The sequence below is a fragment of the Diadema antillarum genome, unplaced genomic scaffold, assembly GCF_040938485.1.
Source record: "Diadema antillarum isolate AM-2024a unplaced genomic scaffold, OU_Dant_1.0 seq00000690_RagTag, whole genome shotgun sequence".
Classification (NCBI taxonomy): Eukaryota; Metazoa; Echinodermata; class Echinoidea; order Diadematoida; family Diadematidae; genus Diadema; species Diadema antillarum.
In genome coordinates, this window is record NW_027271595.1 from 369,471 (window position 1) to 390,356 (window position 20,886).

Below are 20,886 nucleotides of genomic sequence, written 5' to 3' on the forward strand. Positions count from 1 at the left end.
GATACTAAAAGTGAGTAAAACTAGGTGTTGGTGAACACAGCTTGCACAGCGCCGCTTTTACTGCACAGTCTATACACTTTATGCAGGCCACTTCGTTCTAAGTTTTGATAATATTCTTACAAAAATGTCTGGTGATTGATTAGGCCACGGAATTATCTTTCAGATCTGAGTGTAACTGTTAGAACCCAAGACAAGTGAGTTGCTGAAGGGCCAAGCAATTGAGCAAGGGTCGCTAACTCTAGAGCAGTTTGAGAGCCCCTTCCCCTCTTTCACCTGTTAGACTCTGAATTAATCATGAAAAGAGGGATATGTGTATAGAACTAACGTTAGATCTCAATTACATACAACTTACCATTCTGTGTCTGTGATGATTTTATGAAGAGGCACAATTTCATAGACAACATAGACTCTAGTATTGTATTTTAGCGACTACGTACCACAGCACAAGTGACTGATTCTGTGTTGGATAGGTGGCCACGATTTGCTTGTAAATTTACTGGGTTCGTATCTTCTCGTATTTGTATGGCGATTCCAAGCCAGCCACGGAGATGAGAGAAAGCACAATTTTGCAGCGTATAAATTGCGAGTGTCCAAGAGAAAGCCGATAGCAATTGCAATACAACTGTACTAGTAGTCGTGCTGAAACGGAGTCTTCGCCTTCGCGGCGCCTAAGGTTGAGGCGTAGAAATCAGCAAATGCCCGCTGTAAGCTGCCAGACTGCTGCAGCTCCAAGTCTAGTCGTGTCCATCAAAGCAAGCAAGGTGGCGCATCTCTACGAAGTCAAGACCTGCGCCCTCTACGTTTCTGAGCGCGTTACAAACGTAACCCACGACCACCGAACTAAAAGAATAGCTAGTTCGGTGCCCACGACCCCACAACAAGGTCAGTGGTTGTACAAGTACTGCAAAATCAATATTAGTGTACGTACTTATATAGTAAGTGATATATTAGTACATGTACAATGTACCTTGTTTTCATACTATAATTTATGAGGAGCAGATCCATCCTGCTCACTTTTTTGGTATAGAAGTATAGATACAAATAAGCATGTATCAATTAGCGACTTCAACCTTCGCGAAATATCGTATTTCAGTACTAATTGTAATTATTAAATAATTACAATTAGTACTGAAATACGTAGAGCACTAAATCAATTTATGTGCATAATTATGTCACTTAAGACATACTGAAATGATAAAGTGAAAGTGATAAGAAAATACAGGATATCATAATCATAACTTCTAGAATATTCCTTGTTATGTCACAAGTGAGGTATTACAGGAAAGGTTTAAATTTGCTCTATCTGATGATCGATAAACCGTACTTGGAAATGTTTTAAAAATGGCGCTTATTTAGGTCATTTTGCAATAAAACTCTCCATATATATATATATATATATATATATATATATATATATATATATATATATGTATATGCATACAAAAACATAAAAGTGGAATCGAAGAAAATTGATTACGAATTGTAGAGGTAAGAAAACCGCAAGTGTCAGACAATTAGAATTTGCCTCTTTTCCTCATTTAATTTACTTCTTGTTTCTTGTTATGTAAAATAATATCGTACTATACAAGTGGAAATTTACAGTTTTTACATAGGCCCTAATCAATGACTGATTTTCTTTTGAAGTGAGTGATAAAAGACAATCAATCTGTCATAACTGATTTAGATTGAAGACAAATGTGCATAACTGACCAACAAACTAGATACATACTAAATACTACACGTTAAAGAGTTCGAATCCCCTGCTCTTTGTGTGCTTGACAATTCCAACATACTGTAGAAGACACTGTAGTTGACGTTAACGGAGAACTACAGGACATTCAGAAAACTTTTCGAGGGATTCTATAATTCAATCTAATTCAAAGTTATTACTTTTTCACTTCTATGGTGAAACACGCGCTGATCAGTGTGGGTTTTATCAAAATGAACATCATACGTGCACACGAAAAAAAAATACGCATGTCAACACAAAGTAGTGAGACAGTTATAATGGAATTGAACTACTGTTAGTGAAAAATAAGAACGATGAAAAATTGTCTTTCTTGAGAGCTTGTAAGATCATGATGCGATGACAAAACTGAAGAATACGCACCTTTGTCATTATGGAAACCGAAATCCTTGACTTGGTCAATATCATCAAGGCGGTAGTATAAATGGGCAAATTCATCTTGAATGGGATTTGGAATCGTTACAAGAAGCCTAGGGGTATCCCCCCACCCTTTGAAGCAAGTGCGTATCTCCTCAAAAAGATTTTGTGTTGTCTCTTATGGTCGAATCCTCATTTATTTCTTACGCATCTCTACTCTTAATGATAAGGCGTATGATAAGCATCATTGTAAGTAGACTATGTGATGTGATGCAGCCCTTTCTTAAACAGGAAAGAAATGCAAAGAAACCTTGTAGCATGAACGTTGCATTTTTCAAACGCAGTCACTGAATATAGAAAAACTGACAAATTAGAAATCGGTTTGTGTGTGAAATACTCTGTCTGATGCAGAACCACGTAAAGTAGAAAACGTAAAAATGAGGAAAACTGTGAAAGTGGATGGTTGAATGCTTTACACGAACAATTACTCAGTAATACTCTGTGACTGACCAGATTGTCTAGAATTATACAAGAACAATAAACCAGTACGTAAATGAAACGGTTTGACAGCAGAGCTAGAGTGATATACGATTTCTTTTTATTCAGAGCGAAATGATGACAACATAACATAATTGAATGCTTTAGAGTTGTTATTGTTTGTTCTTCTTATAATTTGTTTGCTTGTTCGTTCGTTGTTGTTGTTGGTTGTTGTTGTTGTTTGTTTGTTTTTTGGTTGGGTTTTTTTTTTTTTTTTTTGGGGGGGGGGGGGGGGTATCCATTTGAACATTATTGCAACCTGTATCAGGCAGCAAGATTTGAGTTTGTGTCTGTGTTATGTGAAGCGATGTCTATGACGCCGAGACCTTTCCCTATAGAGAGTCTACGTCTCCTCCATTCATTCATATACCTTCCTCTCTCATCAGCATAAAACACAAACAAACATACAAACAAACAAACAAACATTAAACAAACAAACTGTTTTGGACTTGTTTCATGCATAGTTTTGTTGAAGTCAGAGCAATATTGTTATTGTTGCAACGGACAGAGTTGTTGTTGTCTAGCTATTGCTATAGTACCGGTAACAAAGGTTCCATGACATTTGCTCCTGCGACAAGATTTATTGCTCCCATGAAATACCTACACGTTAAGCCAAACATACATCCTACCAACAAACATAACCATATAACCCTAATCCTAATCCTCACATCAAACTAGATCTAAAATGCTATTTGACCCTGACCCTAAGCCCTTTGAAGAAGTTTAGACCGGCGCAATTGTCGCAGGAGCGAATGTGTGTCACCGCTAGAAAAGAAAGAATCATCGCTGCTGTCCCTGGTCAACGACCATGTACCGGTTTGTATTTACGATCTACTCCTTAATCCTGTTCAGTATGAGCTAAACTCCACTAATGACAGGGAGGCAGTCCCTCCAACCTCTCTGCAAGCGTCCACTAAGCATCTTAACGATGTCCTTGTACTTTTCGACGTCAGCCACGTTGTTGTTCTGCTCAGGGTCGAGTTCGTTGACGTAAAGCTCCCGAGCTTTTACGTCGTTCCAGTCCCCTTCGAAAGTGGTGTTGCTGAAGCCGATCCATTCTGTATAGTGGTACTCAATCGTGCGCATCGAGTATCCCATGATGGTAATGTTGGCAAGGTGCGGAACGTCGGTTAGTTTCCCTGGATGCACGCTTGGGCGGGGGTACTGGCTAAAGGTTGCGTTCTTCCATCGTTTAATTTTTTGCAAGCTCCTGCTGTCATTGGTCGTCCAGCGATCAGCAATGTAGTCCTCCATTATCAACGGAGCAAAGCTGACACCTTCTGCGCAGAAGTCGACATCGAATGAATTCGGAGGACATATCGGCGGGATGGTCAGGCCAGCAAGCTCTGACACGCTTGGAAATATGTCCACGAGTTCTACAAAGGCATCAACACTGACACCATGCTGATTACCTTTAGGTTCAAGTACGTCATTGCCTTCGCTTTTGGGACTGCGAAAGGGTAAACCAACAGGTAGGCCGGTGCTTTTCTTCCATGTTATCTTGTCGTCTCTAAACTTCTTCCATGACAGTGTGCCATCAGCCTTGTGATCTACCAGAACCCTGTTGGGGGCCTTGAGCGGGTCTTTCAGGGTGAATTTTTGGGCGGAAAGCCAGTTAGTATCTGTCACACCGGGAACGTGCACCATGAGCGGGACGCGGGTGGCCAGCTCGAAGTTTGAGAACTTGCACCATTCACCGTGTTCACCAAGTTGCCAACCTGAGGACATCCAAAGTAATAACAACGGTCATCATAACAACTCTGCAAAGATGTCTGCCATTAATAGGAGCACTTAATTGTCACCACAAATTTCCCGCTGCAACAAATTCCAAATGAAATTGGTTTCTTGGTATTTGATAAGCTGACAGGTGTCAAAGTTGACTCAATCTGACAAGAGATTTCAATCCGTGAAATGCAAAGATGGTATCGAATGTTGCTGAAACATCCAAACCTATTTCAATTGCAAACAGAAAAAAAAACATACAATGAAAGCATTAATGATCATACATCTGCTTTAGACTCGAAAAGAGCCATCTGAAAAAAACAAACAAAAAATACATCTAGTGCATAAGATCGTTACAGACCTGACTGTGGAGAGAAGATAATGTTTGCTAAAGGTAGGAAATAGAAGTAGCATAATGGCGTTTGGTTCTTTATTGGTAGGTTTGGAGGGACGGAAGTTTGGAAGCAGGGAGTATAACCGACAGAAATTACCCGATAACCATGTATTTACCACGAATGCTCGATTTTTCACTTCAGCTTCAGATATGGTAGCATTATTACGTACAATGTATCTCATCCACTGAGAGAGGCTTCACAATCACTATCCAGGGAATAAAGTTAACTGCTCTTTAAACCATGTATATAGGAATGAGGTTTCTAAGGTTAATCTGATAAGAAGCGACAGACCTACTAAAATTAATGCACCACATGATTGTGATGAAATCTTAAACGCACTTTGATAGAGATGTGAACGCTAGAACGATGTAGGTATATTTTTCTCTCTCTTCCATTCTGTTTGTCTATCTTTCTTTCTCTCTCTCTCTCTCTCTCTATCTTTATCTTTCTTTATATTCCCCTATATACCCCTCCATTCCTTTCCCTCTTTTGTATAAACGGTATGATCAAACTCAGTTGATGACACCATACAGAACATAAAAGTTGACCCTAGTGACACCAAAGTTACTTTCTACGACCAGTAAAGAGATATTGTACAGTACCACCACATCTTAGGAACTGCAATCACAATATATAGCTTTTTCTTTGATTTTAACTGATTAAGATGCTGAAGCTCACCATGATCACCAACGAACAGGATAATCGTATCGTCGGCGAAACCGGAAGCTTCCAGAACCTGAAGCAGACGCCCAACCTGGTAGTCGGTGTACGTTGCTGCCGCATAGTAATTCTGACGCATTGGTCCCTGGAGGAAATAACATTAAAGTATGATAACACTCTATCATAGTTGCTGCTGCTGTTCCGTACGATTCTATCCAGGTACAGGAACAAATATTCATGATGAAAAAGGACAATTATATTTTTGTTTGCATTTTGGTCATTCTCTTTACCATCGCAATTATCGTCATCACGTTAACATCTTCACAAACCAATAATTACAGTCATGCCGACCCATTTATAACATTCTACTTAGAATCATTGACGGGGTTCTGTCGCATGTTTCCCTAAGTCTATTCCAAAAGCCATTTTTGACGGAACGAAATGTATAAAACTACATCGAGAACGCAGACCAGACTGATAAAACCTTTGAAACCACAAAATCTTGCAATTTTCTTAAAAATGTCTCAAGCATACATACATGAATGGATGTGCCTAAAAACTGGGAATATTTTCAGAACAGTCTCTCCTTCTTGTTTTTTAAACAGGAAAGAATCTCAGCAAGTGGATTTGATGTTGGTTCAGAGTTAACTTTGAAACAGGATAGATAGGTTTGATTAGCCAATTGAAAGCTCAAACTACGAATAGGAGAGCAAACTTTCCAAACCCTTCAGCGAATATGCCATACACTTTGGCATTAAAAATGGTGCTTATGGCAACAAAATTCTTACTCTAAAGGCTAAGAGAGTAGAGTTCCTTCAGATGTCATGTTGTTTTAGCTTCATACTGTTTGTTGTACGGATGATAATTATGTAGCTTCCGACTACGCTGTGTAAGTTTATTCGATGGTTTGACCATTTAAGTGCATATCAAAAGTGAAAAAAAAGAAGAAGAAGATGAAAACGTAAAAAGTTTACGCACAACGCACGACGGACGCCGGACGAAGAGCGATCGCAATAGCTCATTTGAGCCTTCGGCTTTATAGGTGAGCTAAAAAACCAGAGCAAAACAACAACAGAGAAACAAACAGTTAACCCCCACCCCCCCCCCCCCCCCAAAAAAAAGCACTAAAATGAAACAGAACAAAACAAAAATCAAAACAAAACAAAACTGACAAAGGTGGTAACACAAGAGATCACTGCTGTGTACTCAGACAAGATATTTTACTTCCTGTGTCCACGGAGTAAGCCAGGAGATTACATGGGTACCTGGTCATGCTATTATGCTGGGTAATATACACAGGGCCAAGCAGGAAAACAATACTTAAAGGGGATGGCTAGCAACTGATCAATGGGAATCAGTGGGAATGCTGGGGGATGATTGTTCCAATTCTTGTGGGATTCATTTAAGAGTACATTATACATATCTATTGTTGTGTGAAAATTCTTTGCTTCAGAACGGTCTCATATTCAAGTAATGTGCAGTTTAATGCCCCGTCACTGCACAGGCATGCTAACCTGGAAACATTAAACTGCACATTACTTGAATATGAGACCATTCTGAAGCAAACAATTATTTTCACACAACACTAGATATATAATGTACTCTTAAATGAATCCCACAAGGATTGGAACAATCCTCCCCCAACATTCCCACTGATTCCCACTGATCAGTTCCTAGCCATCCCCTTTAAATTGAAGAGAGCAAGCACAAATAAATGAAACCGACCTTTGTATTTTGTTGGTGCTGTTTTCACGAACAAACTTACATGGAAGTCCAGTGGTATTGTGCCAAACGGGAAACTTAGGTTCATCGCCTTCAGATCATCCCGAAGTCGCAACGAGTGAAAGTCATCCCAGGCCACACTCGGCATCTTCTCGGGTATGTTCGGATTCGACGCGATTTCCACCGACTCAAGTGGATACAGGGCTTGGTACGCCTTCGGGTATTTCCACGGAACGTGCGGTTTCCGGTACCCGACGCCGAGGAAGAACGGCGGCTTCATCGACTCCCGAAAACCAGCGTCCGCCGAATCGTCTGAGCCAGGGCGCCCTCTTGCGGAGACCGACAGATTCCGCAAGATTTCAGCTGCCCTTTCAAAGGCTTGTAGATCTGGAAGTGTATGCTCAGGCATTTCCTCTACATCTACTGGACACATGATGTTGTTATGTAATGTTCCATCCAAATTTGGGCAGACCTTGAAAATCGATAAAGTGATGGAAGGAAACGGATATTCATCTTTGGGCAGACCCATGAAACAGGAGATAATTGCATAGATTAAATTGAGGGCAATGTCCAGCGAAGGGTTAATATTACAACACACCTTATTCTAGATTGGTCATTTTGTATTGCTTTTATTTTCTAATATAGAGACGCGCACTACATGGACATTGACCAGATACCCATATACAAAAGTTGCATAGTTTGGAAGAAAAAAGACTCATACGCCATGATAACAAAGTGCTCATGAAAATGTACAGGTCTGTGTTACGTCCCTTTTGAGTCTGAGGGTTTTCATGGTTCTAGGAACACTACCCCCTGGAAAACCACCCTCCGGATAACTACCACCCGGATAATTACCCCCCAGGACAATTCCCCCCTAGGGCAACTACCCCCCGGACAACTACCCTCCAAGGGCAATTACCCTCCAGGGTAATTACCCCCTAGGACAACTACCCCCCGGACAACTACCCTCCTAGGGCAATCACCCCCTTGGGCAATTCCCCCTTAGGAAAACTACCCCCTGGATAACTACCCCTCGGATAACTACCCCCTGGATAACTACCCCCCGGAAAACTACCCCCTGGGTAACTACCCCCCCCCCCCCGGAGAACTACCCCCTGGATAACTACCCCCCGGAGAATTACCCCCTGGGTAACTACCCCCCGGAGAACTACCCCCTGGGTAACTACCCCCAGGATAACTACCCCCCGGATAATTACCCCCCGGATAATTACCCCCCGGATAATCACCCCCCGGATAACTACCCCCCCCCCCCTCCAGATAATTACCACCAGGATAATTATCCCCAGGTTAATTACCCCCTCCTCCGAAAACTAGACCCCAGATAACTTCCACCCGATAACTACCCTCTCCGATGACTTCCCATGGATGATAACCCCGGATAAATAGGCCTACAACTCCCCCTCCCCTATAACTATCAAGAGGAAAATTACTCCCAGGACAGTGCACCACGCCAATTACCCCCTGGGTAACTACCTCCCGGGTCATTGCCCCTACCCCCACCACCAATCTTACTTTTAATAAAAAGAATATCATTACTACAGGAAACGAAGTTCTTTGTATTATTTGCCAGGAATCACGGGGATGCCATATTGATACAACATCTTATGAAAAGAACATCTTAAGGATTTACGATTTGTATCGTTTGCATTTAGGACGATTTATGTACAAGCTTAATTTCTCCCTCTGTATTTTGCCTCTATGTTCATAAAAAACGAAGCTGTCCCTTCATATCCTACCCGGTAATCCAGTAAATGTCAATGCCTTTAACCAAAACTATTTTCGCTAAATCTGTATTTTCTTTTACTGTTCCGAAATTTTGGATTTCTCTTGATAGTATAGTATAAAAAAAAGTTTTAAGTTTGAATGCCTTTACCATTGAACTAAAGACATTTTGAAGAAATGTTACACTTCAGAATGAGTTAAACTTTTTGCAATATTTTTTTAACCACAATCGTCTATCGTTTACCACAACTCCATGTTCCACTTCTATATTTTGAGGAGCTTAGGCATTATCTCATGCCTCACGTGCCCTGGTTTTGACCCATCATCTTCCTCTTCCCTCTCGCTTTTCTCTGTCCACCGTGAAGGTAGTCTATTCCTGTCATTCATAACTTACCTTTCCTCTTTCTCTCATTACAAGGGATTTATCTCGTGTGTGTTCATGTGCAGTGCACTCCCATGAAAACGAAATGCTCAGGATCGGCAATTTTTTTTTTTCATTTTAGCGAAATTTCGTTATAACCGAACAAATATAATATGCGATGTATAACGAAAAGAAGGAAACCACGCATAAAAAATTCTGTTTGTTGAATCCTCATCATACACTGGAAAGCTATGTGAAATGGGAGATTACCTTTTTAATTTCGCTTAAATATTACATTTTAAAAAGAGCATAAAGTTGTTTGTGTTGTCACACATGTGTAGAAAATGACGGTGTACGATTTGGTTACAGTTCGCTATTCCAAAGGTTCTTTTCTTACTAAAGTACGTTACTCCGAAGGCTCCTTATTCCGAAGTTTCGCCATCCACGGGATTCCGATGGTTTGTTTATGTGAAGGTTCGCATTTCCGCAGAATCATTATTCCGAGAGTTCATAATTTAGATCAAAATAATATATTGTTCATTTTCCGAAGGTTAGTTGATCTGAAAATGAAATGAGGTTCGTCATTCTGAAGGTTTATAAATCAAAAAAAGAGAAAGGTTCACTATTCAGAAAGTCCGTTGTTCCGAAGGCTTTTTCATCCGAAAATGAAATAAGGTTCGTTACTCCGAAGAAATTTTGTTAATGAAAAAAAAATGAGAAAGGCTTGTTATTTCGAAGATTTATTTATCTTAAGACGATTATAAGAATTGCAATTCTTAAGTTTTGTTGTGTACTCTCCTTTTTCCACCATGGATTAACGATACTTTTTGTAATGTTCCGATTAACGAACGTTTTGAATTCCTGTCATTTTCGGACTAAAGAACCGTATAAGAATAAGAATAAGGACTATATTTTATTATCGGATTAATGAACCTTTGGAATAACGCCAAAATATGCTTAATAACAAACCCTCTTTCATTTCCGAACTAACGGACATTCAGTTGTATCAGAATCTGTGTGTTTTGTATTAAAGGACTTCGGAACAATGAAACAAACCTTATCTGAATTCAGATTATTGTATTACAATAACGCAAGTTCCCCTCGGAAACTGTGCGTGATACACGGGAGTGAACATTCAATGATGCGTTCGCTCATGCAGACTGAGATGCTTTAAAAATGCTTGTTCCGCTATGCATTTTCGAATGCGATCCGCATTTCGTTATAACGGAGCACATTTCTTTTGTTTTTCTTTGTCAGTGGCGCTCAGAAAAGACTTCGTGATAACGAAAATTTTGTTATAACCGTCTTCGTTATAAGCGCATTTTGTACCATAGACTTTAATAGCGATACTAGTAATTTTGGGACCAGAAGTTTTGCTTCGTTATGACGAAATTTCGTTGTAACCATGTTCGTTGTAACGGGAGTGCACTGTATCTTTATTTGTGTACTTCGTCTCTGTCTTAATGTGCTTTATTTATACAATGTATTGTTTCATCAATTTTGTAACTATTTTACTGTTATACCGTTAACGCTCATTTCAGAATTGCCCTACTGCATTATTGGGCATTAACAACTAGTATATCAAGGATGTGGGAAGAGATTGTTACCTCCTTGGTATGATCACCGCAGAGCATTACCTCCCTTGACAATTACTCCTTATTAAAATTAGGCTCCAAACAATCACCCCTCTTACGATAACTCTCCCCCAGAAAAGTACGTCTCTCATTGTTATTTTCGAACAACGTTTGCTATTTGAATTGAAAAAAAAAAATCATATCATCTGGTTTTGGTCGAGACCTAACTTCAGCTTTTAAACATCTTTTTGGTGAAATAATTAGAAACCCCTTACGAAATATTAAAGAGCATGTTATTCCAAGAAGGATTCAAGTTTTTGTGAAAAAAAAATACTCTTGAAATGGCCGGGATAAAACAGAGCAGCCCTATAATGTAAAAAGGATTCTGTCAACTACAACTCTCTATAGATCTATTCAAAAAGAGGTTGCAGGACAACAAGGCAGGACAACTAGGGGTGTTTTGTAAAAAAAAAAGAAATACCGTTAAACTCGTAATATTTTACTCTTTCTAATGAGACTAACTTATATTTGAACTGGATTTCCTCTAAAAGTGTCGAGAACATTTGATTTGAAAACTAGCACAATTCTACTTGTATGTAAAACAAGCTGTAATTTTACTCTTATGACAGATTAGGGCACCGTCTGATAAAAGTTGCCAGTTATGACATCTTGTTAGTCTCTAATAATTTCAATAAAACCATGGGTTCTGCTTGATTGATAAGCTCGAGTCACTGACTTGTTACCATGGACCTGCTTTGATCGACCTCCAACGATTGGTAATTGTGTGGAACTGACAGCTTGTCAGGACTGATAACTTTCATAAAACCGTGCCCGGATCCTAACAGAAATTATGGCTTTATATGGAAGGGTCCCTCTCTAATGTTAAGGGAATATGAATTGCAGTGAAATCAACTCTCCTTTTCTTATGTTTATCGTCTAATGTGTTATAACGGTAGAAAATGACAAGCCAAAAGAGTAAATGTGACCGTGCACCTCAAAACGAACATAATGTCGTACACACTGATTTTGCGTGAGGACTGAAAATAAGTGAAATGGGTCAACCTAGCCGAACTTGACTTTTTCATATTTTCTGAAAGAGCGGGTCATCTTTTACATTATGCTCAAATTTGGTATCATAAAACGGGCAGGAAAGTGTGTTTTCTTAGCAGTTTATCTCGAACATTTTTGGTAGAATAATGTGATTAGGCGTGTCTTTAGAATCCCTTTTTCATTTCTGAAAAACCTTGTCCACACTCTTCACTTTCAACTCTAATAACTTTTGAAAGGATAGTGCTACTGCTTTGAAAATTGGCATTAATTATGGACAGAATGTGTTAATGACGCATGCTTAATTTCAGTTTAATCTGATAATCCTTTCATTGTTGTAAATCTGGTGGTTGACTTCTTGTTTTTTGTCCCATTCATTGCACAGCCAGCACGGTTTGGTAAAGATTAAGCGCTTGAATAGACACTGTACTTCAGAGCCTCTTTTCTCAGTTCCCACTTTTCCTGAGTTTGTGCTTTCTTTTCAATATTTAGATAGGTTAGGAGAGTCCATTTGATTTGAGTTATACATCATTTTAAAGCTTAAAGTCTGCTCTTTCAGAATATGGTCTTAACTATAAAAATTCATATCTGGCGACTTTTTATTTGTTTTGAGGTACAGGGTCACAAAATATACATGATGACAGTGTAAGAGAAAGGTGCATCTTCTGATATGGTGTTATGAACTTATGGAAAAATTACAACGGGTGGTAACTTTCGGGGGGCGGGGAGAGAGGGTTCTCCAGTAGGTAAGTATCAGGAGGGGGCGGTTCGGGGTATGGTTATGGGGGGGGGGGGTAGTAATCCGGGTGGTAGTTATCCTGGGAGTAGTTATCCGGGGAGTAATTATCCGGGTGGTAGTTATCCTGGGGGTAGTTATCCGGGGGGTAGTTATCCGGGTGGTAGTTATCCGGGTGGTAGTTATCCTGGGGGTAGTTATCCGGGGGGTAGTTACCCAGGGGGTAGTTCTCCGGGGGGTAGTTATCCAGGGGGTAGTTATCCGGGGGGTAGTTATCCAGGGGGTAGTTATCCGGGGGGTAGTTATCCAGGGGGTAGTTATCCGGGTGGTAGTTATCTGGGGGGGGGGGGGGGGGATAGTTATCCGGGGGGTAGTCATCCAGGGGGTAGTTACCCAGGGGGTAGTTATCCAGGGGGTAGATGTCCTAGGGGTAATTGCCCTTGGGGGTAGTTGCCCTAGGAGGGTAGATGACCGGGTGGTAGTTGTCCTAGGGGGTAATGGCCCTGGAGGGTGATTACCCTAGGAGGGTAATTGTCCGGGGGGTAGTTGCCCTAAGGGGGAATGGACCTGGGGGGTAATTATCCGGGTGGTAGTTATCCGGAGGGTAGTTGCCCAGGGGGTAAGTGCCCGGATACGGGTTTTCATACTGCGGTTATTCCATTATAACTACCATCTTGATTGGTTCTGAAGAAGAGGTGATTGGAAGAGTTATACATGGGAAATGAACAGCAGTTCTTCAGAAATAGTCATCACAGTGGTAGCCAGAATCCTTATTTTTCTCTATGTCGAATTTGCATATTATTGAAGAAATGCTGGGCACTGGGGAACCCTGAAATGTACAAGGCTGCAGAGAAAGTTATAGACAAATTCACTCCCCTGGGTTTGAAGTATGAAGTATGCTGCGGGAATGGCATACCATTTCTCACCTTTGCCTTGATGTACTGTTCGGTTGAAGGATGGTAAGCGGGAATTGACCAACTGTAACGGTAGTCGTCATCGCCTCCACTAGGAACACCTGTTAACACCAATGAATAGATTTCCTACCTGAATAAACTGTAACGCACAATGTCTATTACAAAAGAGCTTGATCAGAAAACTGGTTAAGCACCATCTCTATACATTTTAAATTAAGTATATCATAAACAGAGCAAAAAATAAAAATAAAAATAAAACCTTTCCCGAGATAACATCCTTGAAGTAAGTGATAAAAACTTCCCATATTTCATATATATATATATATATATATATTTTTTTTTTTTTGGGGGGGGGGGTAGGGGTTAGCAGCTGAAATCGCAATTATCTCATATTAGCACGAATGGACTTAGTTCGTTTTGTGAAATTATATATATATATATATATATATATATATATATATATATATGATTCATATTCCAGTACATAGTTCATCTATTATATAACAATTGTGTATACCAATGATAAGCCAAGAATTGTGTTAATATAGACTTTATTCTTCGTTCCACCGATAAAAGTGCATGTTGCTTCTCAGGGGGCGAATGGGTAGTTCACTAACTACCTCTGGATTAAATATGGTCTGACAAAAACCTGCCGAAAATACGTTTCTTTTTTATCCTTTCTTTCTTTCTTCTTCTTCTCCATTATCACAAAATGAAGAAAAGAAATGAATGTGAAAGTTTGAAAGGCAATCATACAAAAATAGATTTCAAGTCCGAACGCTTTCGACCACGTGCTGGTTCACTACCCATGCTGTCAATAACATTGCGCACAAAATGATTAACTTGCTTGCGGTAAGTGAAGAGTCAAGTGAGACTCCAAGTATTCAGGGAAATGCAACTGGTTGAAGGTGTTGATCAGTTTTCAAATTATGTATTTTCTTTTGATCTGATAGTAATCTTGCAACAACATCATAACAACGAATAAGTCTTCTCCATACAACATGAGTGATTGGCCTATAAGAAAAAGAAATTACAAGCTTTGACTGTTTGATGTGTGCGTAATACAATAGCTGACAGTCGCCCACCCCTGGTCTCAACACCTTTTCAGAGTACAGTACCATAATGATAATTTCATAGTCTTTTGTTCTAGCTTGGGTTCGGACCAGGTACGCGCATAAACACTCGGTCCAGATGACGTTGTTTAGAACCAGTTTTCATGGCGATGAATGGCTTTATGATAACACACTTTGACACTTTTTATACTGTGATTCGATTTTAAGTTACCCGGATGAAAGACTTTGCCGACCGAAGCTGTGAAGTACCCACTCTCCTTGAAATGCTGCGGCAGCGTGGTGTAGTTGCCGCCCGAAACCCTCCAGTACGAGTCGAAGTTGTAGACCCTGGTGGTATCGGGTCTTCGGCCGGTCAGGAAGGACGTTCGGCTGGGAGCGCACAAGGATTGCTGATGAAGGCAGCGACGGGTCAGGAGAAAAAATAATGATAACGTTGTAATCATTTGATTTCCAACTGTACATCTTATTTAGACATGTGGAGACTGTAATCCGATGAGATCCTTATTAAGACATTATTATCATTCTCCTTGATGCACCTTGATGCACAATGATTACATTTATTCTCATGTCAATCTTTGCATATATTATTTCACTACATAGGAGCAAAGAACAACAACAAACAACGCACAGCTTTTCCCTAAACGCACATAGCTCCCGCTGTGCGAAGATCAGCAAATTGGATATGCCTAGATAATAAAAAAATACTGCAAATTAATATAACATTAATTGATAATAATATTTTCGACTGCAAAACATTTCAACTCAAGGACAGGACCTATCACCATTAATCATACCTGGACCATGGCGTTGGTGAAGACTGCCGACTGCGCAGCGAGTTGGTCGATGTTTGGCGAGATGATGGGGCCGCCATAGCAGTCGAGTGATGGCCGCAGATCATCGATCACGATGAAAAGAACATTGGGCTTGTCGATCCTACTGGCTATCACTAAGAATCATGAGGAGAATACGTGATGTATGATACATTATCTGGTTCATCTTGGTTAGATGAGAAAGGTAATGTGTTTGCTGTAAAGTCCAAATCCTATATTGCACCTATATACACCTATATGCCAAAAATGTTTTCCTAAGTAATCATATCTGCACCAGAAAGACCTATATGCCACAAATTGTTTTCGTATATATCAGCATCAGAAAGAGCTATATATGCCACAAAGTGTTTTCCTGTAATTATATCAGCACCAGAAAGCTCGTCCACGTCTTCGCCGACCCTGAATCAAAACATCACACATGTACGTATACTCAAACTGGATTCCAAGTATTGAACTGCATATTCAGCAGGAACAACTGACTGAACTGGTTCATTACTATAAAGGTCCTCAGAGAAAATAAAAACAGTAGAGTAGATTTCAATTACACGCTAAAATGTTATCAAATTTCATGCGTATTTTCTGAACAAAGATATCCATCAGAGCTCACGAGAGCTTGGTGGAGGCTTACCATACCTTATCTACAACGGCGTAGCCAGGATTTCATCTTAGGGGGGGCGGTTAGTCTGCGAGGGAGCGAAGCGACCGAGCCCGAGCGAGCGGAGCGAGCGAGGGGGGGGGGGAGGGTGTGGGAGGGGGGTGTCCCCCCTCCCAGGGTGAGAACTTTTTGCATTTTGATGTTGTAAATGGTGCAATTTGATGCATGCTTTTGCGCGTTTTATCGACGTGAAACAGTCCCACTTGTTTAAGGTAGCAGTTTATTTTGATGTAGATTATTATTGAACAATTTGCCTATAAAATGGTATAATTCAAATACACTTCTTGTATTAATTCTTTTCACTGAATATCATGAACGCGACTGAACCCGAGCAAGCGGAGCGAGCGAGGGGGGAGGGGAGGGTGTGGGAGGGGGTGTCCCCCTCCCACGGTGAGAACTTTTTGCATTTTGATGTTGCAAATGATGCAGTTTGATGCATGTTTTTGCGCGTTTTATCGACGTGAAACAGTAACATTAGTGTAAGGTAGCAGTTTATTTTGATGTAGATTATTATTGAACAATTTGCCTATACAATGGTATCATTAAAATAATCTTCTTGTATTAATTCTTTTCACTGAATATCATGAACGCGACTGAACCCGAGCGAGCGGAGCGAGCGAAGGAGGAGGGGGAGGGTGTGGGAGGGGGTGTACCCCCTCCCACGGTGAGAACTTTTTGCATTTTGATGTTGCAAATGGTGCAACTTGATGCATGTTTTTGCGTGTTTTAACGAGTTGAAACAGTCCCACTTGTTTAAGGTTGCAGTATATTTTGATGTAGATTATCATTGAACAATTTGCCTATGATATGGTATGATTTAAATACACTTCTTGTATTAATTCTTTTCACTGAATATCATGAACGCGACTGAACCCGAGCAAGCGGAGCGAGCGAAGGGAGAGGGGAGGGTGTGGGAGGGGGTGTCCCCCCTCCCACGGTGAGAACTTTTAGCATTTTGATGTTGCAAATGATGCAATTTGATGCATGTTTTTGCGCGTTTTATCGACGTGAAACAGTAACATTAGTGTAAGGCAGCAGTATATTTTGATGTAGATTATCATTGAACAATTTGCCTATAATATGGTATGATTTAAATACACTTCTTGTATTAATTCTTTTCACTGAATATCATGAACGCGACTGAACCCGAGCAAGCGGAGCGAGCGAAGGGAGAGGGGAGGGTGTGAGAGGGGGTGTCCCCCCTCCCACGGTGAGAACTTTTTGCATTTTGATGTTGCAAATGATGCAGTTTGATGCATGTTTTTGCGCGTTTTATCGACGTGAAACAGTAACATTAGTGTAAGGTAGCAGTATATTTTGATGTAGATTATTATTGAACAATTTGCATATAAAATGGTATCAATTTGAATAATCTTCTTGTATTAATTCTTTTCACTGAATATCATGAACGCGACTGAACCCGAGCGAGCGGAGCGAGCGAAGGGGGAGGGGGAGGGTGTGGGAGGGGGTGTCCCCCCTCCCACGGTGAGAACTTTTTGCATTTTGATGTTGCAATGGTGCAATTTGATGCATGTTTTTCGCGTTTTATCGACGTGAAACAGTAACATTAGTGTAAGGCAGCAGTATATTTTGATGTAGATTATCATTGAACAATTTGCCTATAATATGGTATGATTTAAATACACTTCTTGTATTAATTCTTTTCACTGAAAATCATGAACGCGACTGAACCCGAGCAAGCGGAGCGAGCGAAGGGAGAGGGGAGGGTGTGGGAGGGGGTGTCCCCCCTCCCACGGTGAGAACTTTTTGCATTTTGATGTTGCAAATGATGCAGTTTGATGCATGTTTTTGCGCGTTTTATCGACGTGAAACAGTAACATTAGTGTAAGGTAGCAGTTTATTTTGATGTAGATTATCATTGAACAATTTGCCTATAAAATGGTATCATTAAAATAATCTTCTTGTATTAATTCTTTTCACTGAATATCATGAACGCGACTGAACCCGAGCGAGCGGAGCGAGCGAAGGAGGAGGGGGAGGGTGTGGGAGGGGTCCTCCCACGGTGAGAACTTTTTGCATTTTGATGTTGCAAATGGTGCAACTTGATGCATGCTTTTGCGTGTTTTAACGAGTTGAAACAGTCCCACTTGTTTAAGGTTGCAGTATATTTTGATGTAGATTATCATTGAACAATTTGCCTATATTTAAATACACTTCTTGTATTAATTCTTACACTGAATATCATGAACGCTGTCTGTTCAGCAATCAAACAGAAAAAGCATGCACACGAGGTTGTAGATAGGGGCATATCCCCTCCCACACGAAGGGGATTTTGCGTTTTCAGACCTGAAATTCAGCGATCTGGTGCAAATTTTTGGTGCAATACTTTTTCATCGAAGTGTTAAAATCACGGAATTTAGCTCTTATTCCGAATGTGCACCATCTGTGTGTGAGTGTATAAAGTCTAGTGAGGTAGAGCTTAGGGGAAGGGGAATTCCGCCTCCCGCTCGCGGAGCTTTTGCGTTTTTAGAATTGAAATAAAGCGATCTGGGTATAGCCACAGTCTACTTCTATGCATGGCGGAAGGGGGGGGGGGGGGAGGAGGGGCGGGTGAGCAGAGAGAAGGCGTGGACGAGTGTTATCTCCACCTTTCCCTTCCGATGGAGCTTTTGCCCTTTTAAGGTTGAAATTGAGATATCTCGTATACGCATATTTGATGGAATCAACATTTGGGAAATCAAAAAAAAAAAAAAAACCTGATGGGGGAGGGGACTGAGGGAGGAAAGGGTCGATTAAAAGGGGAAATTCCCCTTATACATGAGGGAACCTTGAGTTTTTGGAAGGTATGTGATAAGTCTTGTGCACTCAGAATTATTCATAATTTTTTTGTAAATCTAAAAAGTGTACTAAGCTAGGGAAAGAGGCACAGAGGGGGAGGGTTTGGGAGGGGGATACCCCCTCCCAAGCACGAGAGATTTTGCATATTTTGAATTGAAATTCAACGATCTGGTGCACACTTTGAGTGAAATATTCAAAAAATATCTTATTTGATGAAAGGTTGCAAAGGAGACCCGCTTCATGTGCATGCATACAGTATACACGCATTTTTTTTCCGCCTCCCAAATCCCCGGTCAAAATCTTAGGGGGGGCGATCGCCCCCATCGCCCCCCCCCCCCCCCTGGCTACGCCAGTGCTTATCTACAACTACAGTACTAGTATACTGTATGTAACGTACAATCAAATGGATACATAGAGAAAACATTTTGATTGCATGAAAGTGGTAGAACATAATTGCTGGTTTTACGTTGCACCCATTGACGAATGCATGCTGCAACTCGTGAATTATCAAGATATCTGGAATACAATATTTTATGTAACATGCCTTCCAAAGACGTCGCCCGACTCAATGAGATAATGAGAAAATGAAATAGATTGGTAGGGCCTACAAACAAAACTAAAATTCCTCAAAAGGTATGCATTCATACGCATGTGACAAACGTTCCTCCTGACACTCTCGCCTTGCCTGGCATAGCAACAACTGTTGCGTTCAAATGGGATGAACTCCTACTGAAATGTGTCGAGTACACTATAATTATGTGGAGTACAATATGTGCATACAGGGTTGTTGTTTTTTTCTCTCTGTTTTCCCTCCCCAAACGGAAATACGTTCGGCCGCCATTAATACGGTTACCAGTTTCCACATGTCTACATAAACCATGTAAACCTATAGGCAAATTTAAAGGGGATGGCTAGTACCTGATCAGTGGGAATCAGTGGGAATGCTGGGGGATGATTGTTCCAATCCGATTTTTTCACGGGCCGTTAACGATTGCCCCGTCACTGTACAGGCATGTTAACCTGGAAACATTGAACTGCACATTACTTGAATATGAGACCATTCTGAAGCATATAATTTTCACACAACAATAGATATATAATGTACTCTTAAAAGAATCCCACAAGGATTGGAACAATCCCCCAGCATTCCCACTGAATCCCACTGATCAGTTACTAGCCATTCCCTTTAAACTGATAAAGTTTGTTGGCATGCAGGTTGGCTTGAAACCTATAGAAATAACGAGGAGATATGAATGGGAAATGAGGTGGGAAGACGGGAAATTCTCCAGAAATATTGGAATCACGCCTGATTACAATGACATGATACGAAGGGTTGAGCAATGTCGATGTTAAACAGCGAGAGGTCAAACTGTGAAGAAATTAACTTACCTGAATCCAGTTGGAACTGTGAAAGGAAACAGGCAACCACAGTGTATATCAGCAGCGGTACGGCCATCGTCCTGTGTGAACAAAATGCCGATTAAAACTGAGTTGACGAGGATTTGAGCTGTTTCCGTTCTTTAGAATATCTTCCGCTTTGTTCTGTGTTTATGCGATAAGAGCTACCAGGTACGGGGGGGGGGGGGGCATTCCTGTGGATGTAGATATTGCATTAACACATACACATACCACACACACACACACACACACACACGCACACACACACGCACGCGCACACACACGCACACACGCACGCACACACACGCACACACAACACACACACACACACACACACACATACACATGCACACAAACACGCAAGTATTGTTGAAAACTATAAAATTCCCTTCATGCAGTGTAAGGGTTTGTATCGTGAGATATGTCGACACTTTGAAGGCCGTCCATAATCAAGCAGTCATTCAAAAGGAACATTTCTGTCGTGTTCTCTCTTTCTTTTGTTAAGTTTGTGCGTTTATTTCCTCCTAGCATTCAAAACGATGCCTTCATTTCAGAGCCAATATACATGACAAAGTACAGCATAACGAAAAATACATGCTTTTAGAATCCATACTTA

The 20,886-nt window shown here is 40.7% G+C and overlaps 1 protein-coding gene across 1 annotated transcript in view; it reads right to left on the minus strand.

The window, feature by feature from the left end:
• Window positions 1-2,932: 2,932 nt before the first annotated feature.
• Window positions 2,933-20,886, minus strand: part of LOC139737365 (iduronate 2-sulfatase-like) — a 28,363-nt gene continuing 10,409 nt past the window's right edge. The window contains exons 2-8 of the mRNA XM_071648042.1: window positions 20,262-20,332; window positions 15,383-15,528; window positions 14,800-14,977; window positions 13,528-13,616; window positions 7,184-7,612; window positions 5,437-5,563; window positions 2,933-4,359 (exon numbers count right to left, since the gene is read on the minus strand). Coding sequence (XP_071504143.1) covers window positions 3,500-4,359; window positions 5,437-5,563; window positions 7,184-7,612; window positions 13,528-13,616; window positions 14,800-14,977; window positions 15,383-15,528; window positions 20,262-20,332 — 1,900 coding nt within the window. The 3' untranslated portion in view covers window positions 2,933-3,499. The remainder of the gene's footprint in view (window positions 4,360-5,436; window positions 5,564-7,183; window positions 7,613-13,527; window positions 13,617-14,799; window positions 14,978-15,382; window positions 15,529-20,261; window positions 20,333-20,886) is intronic.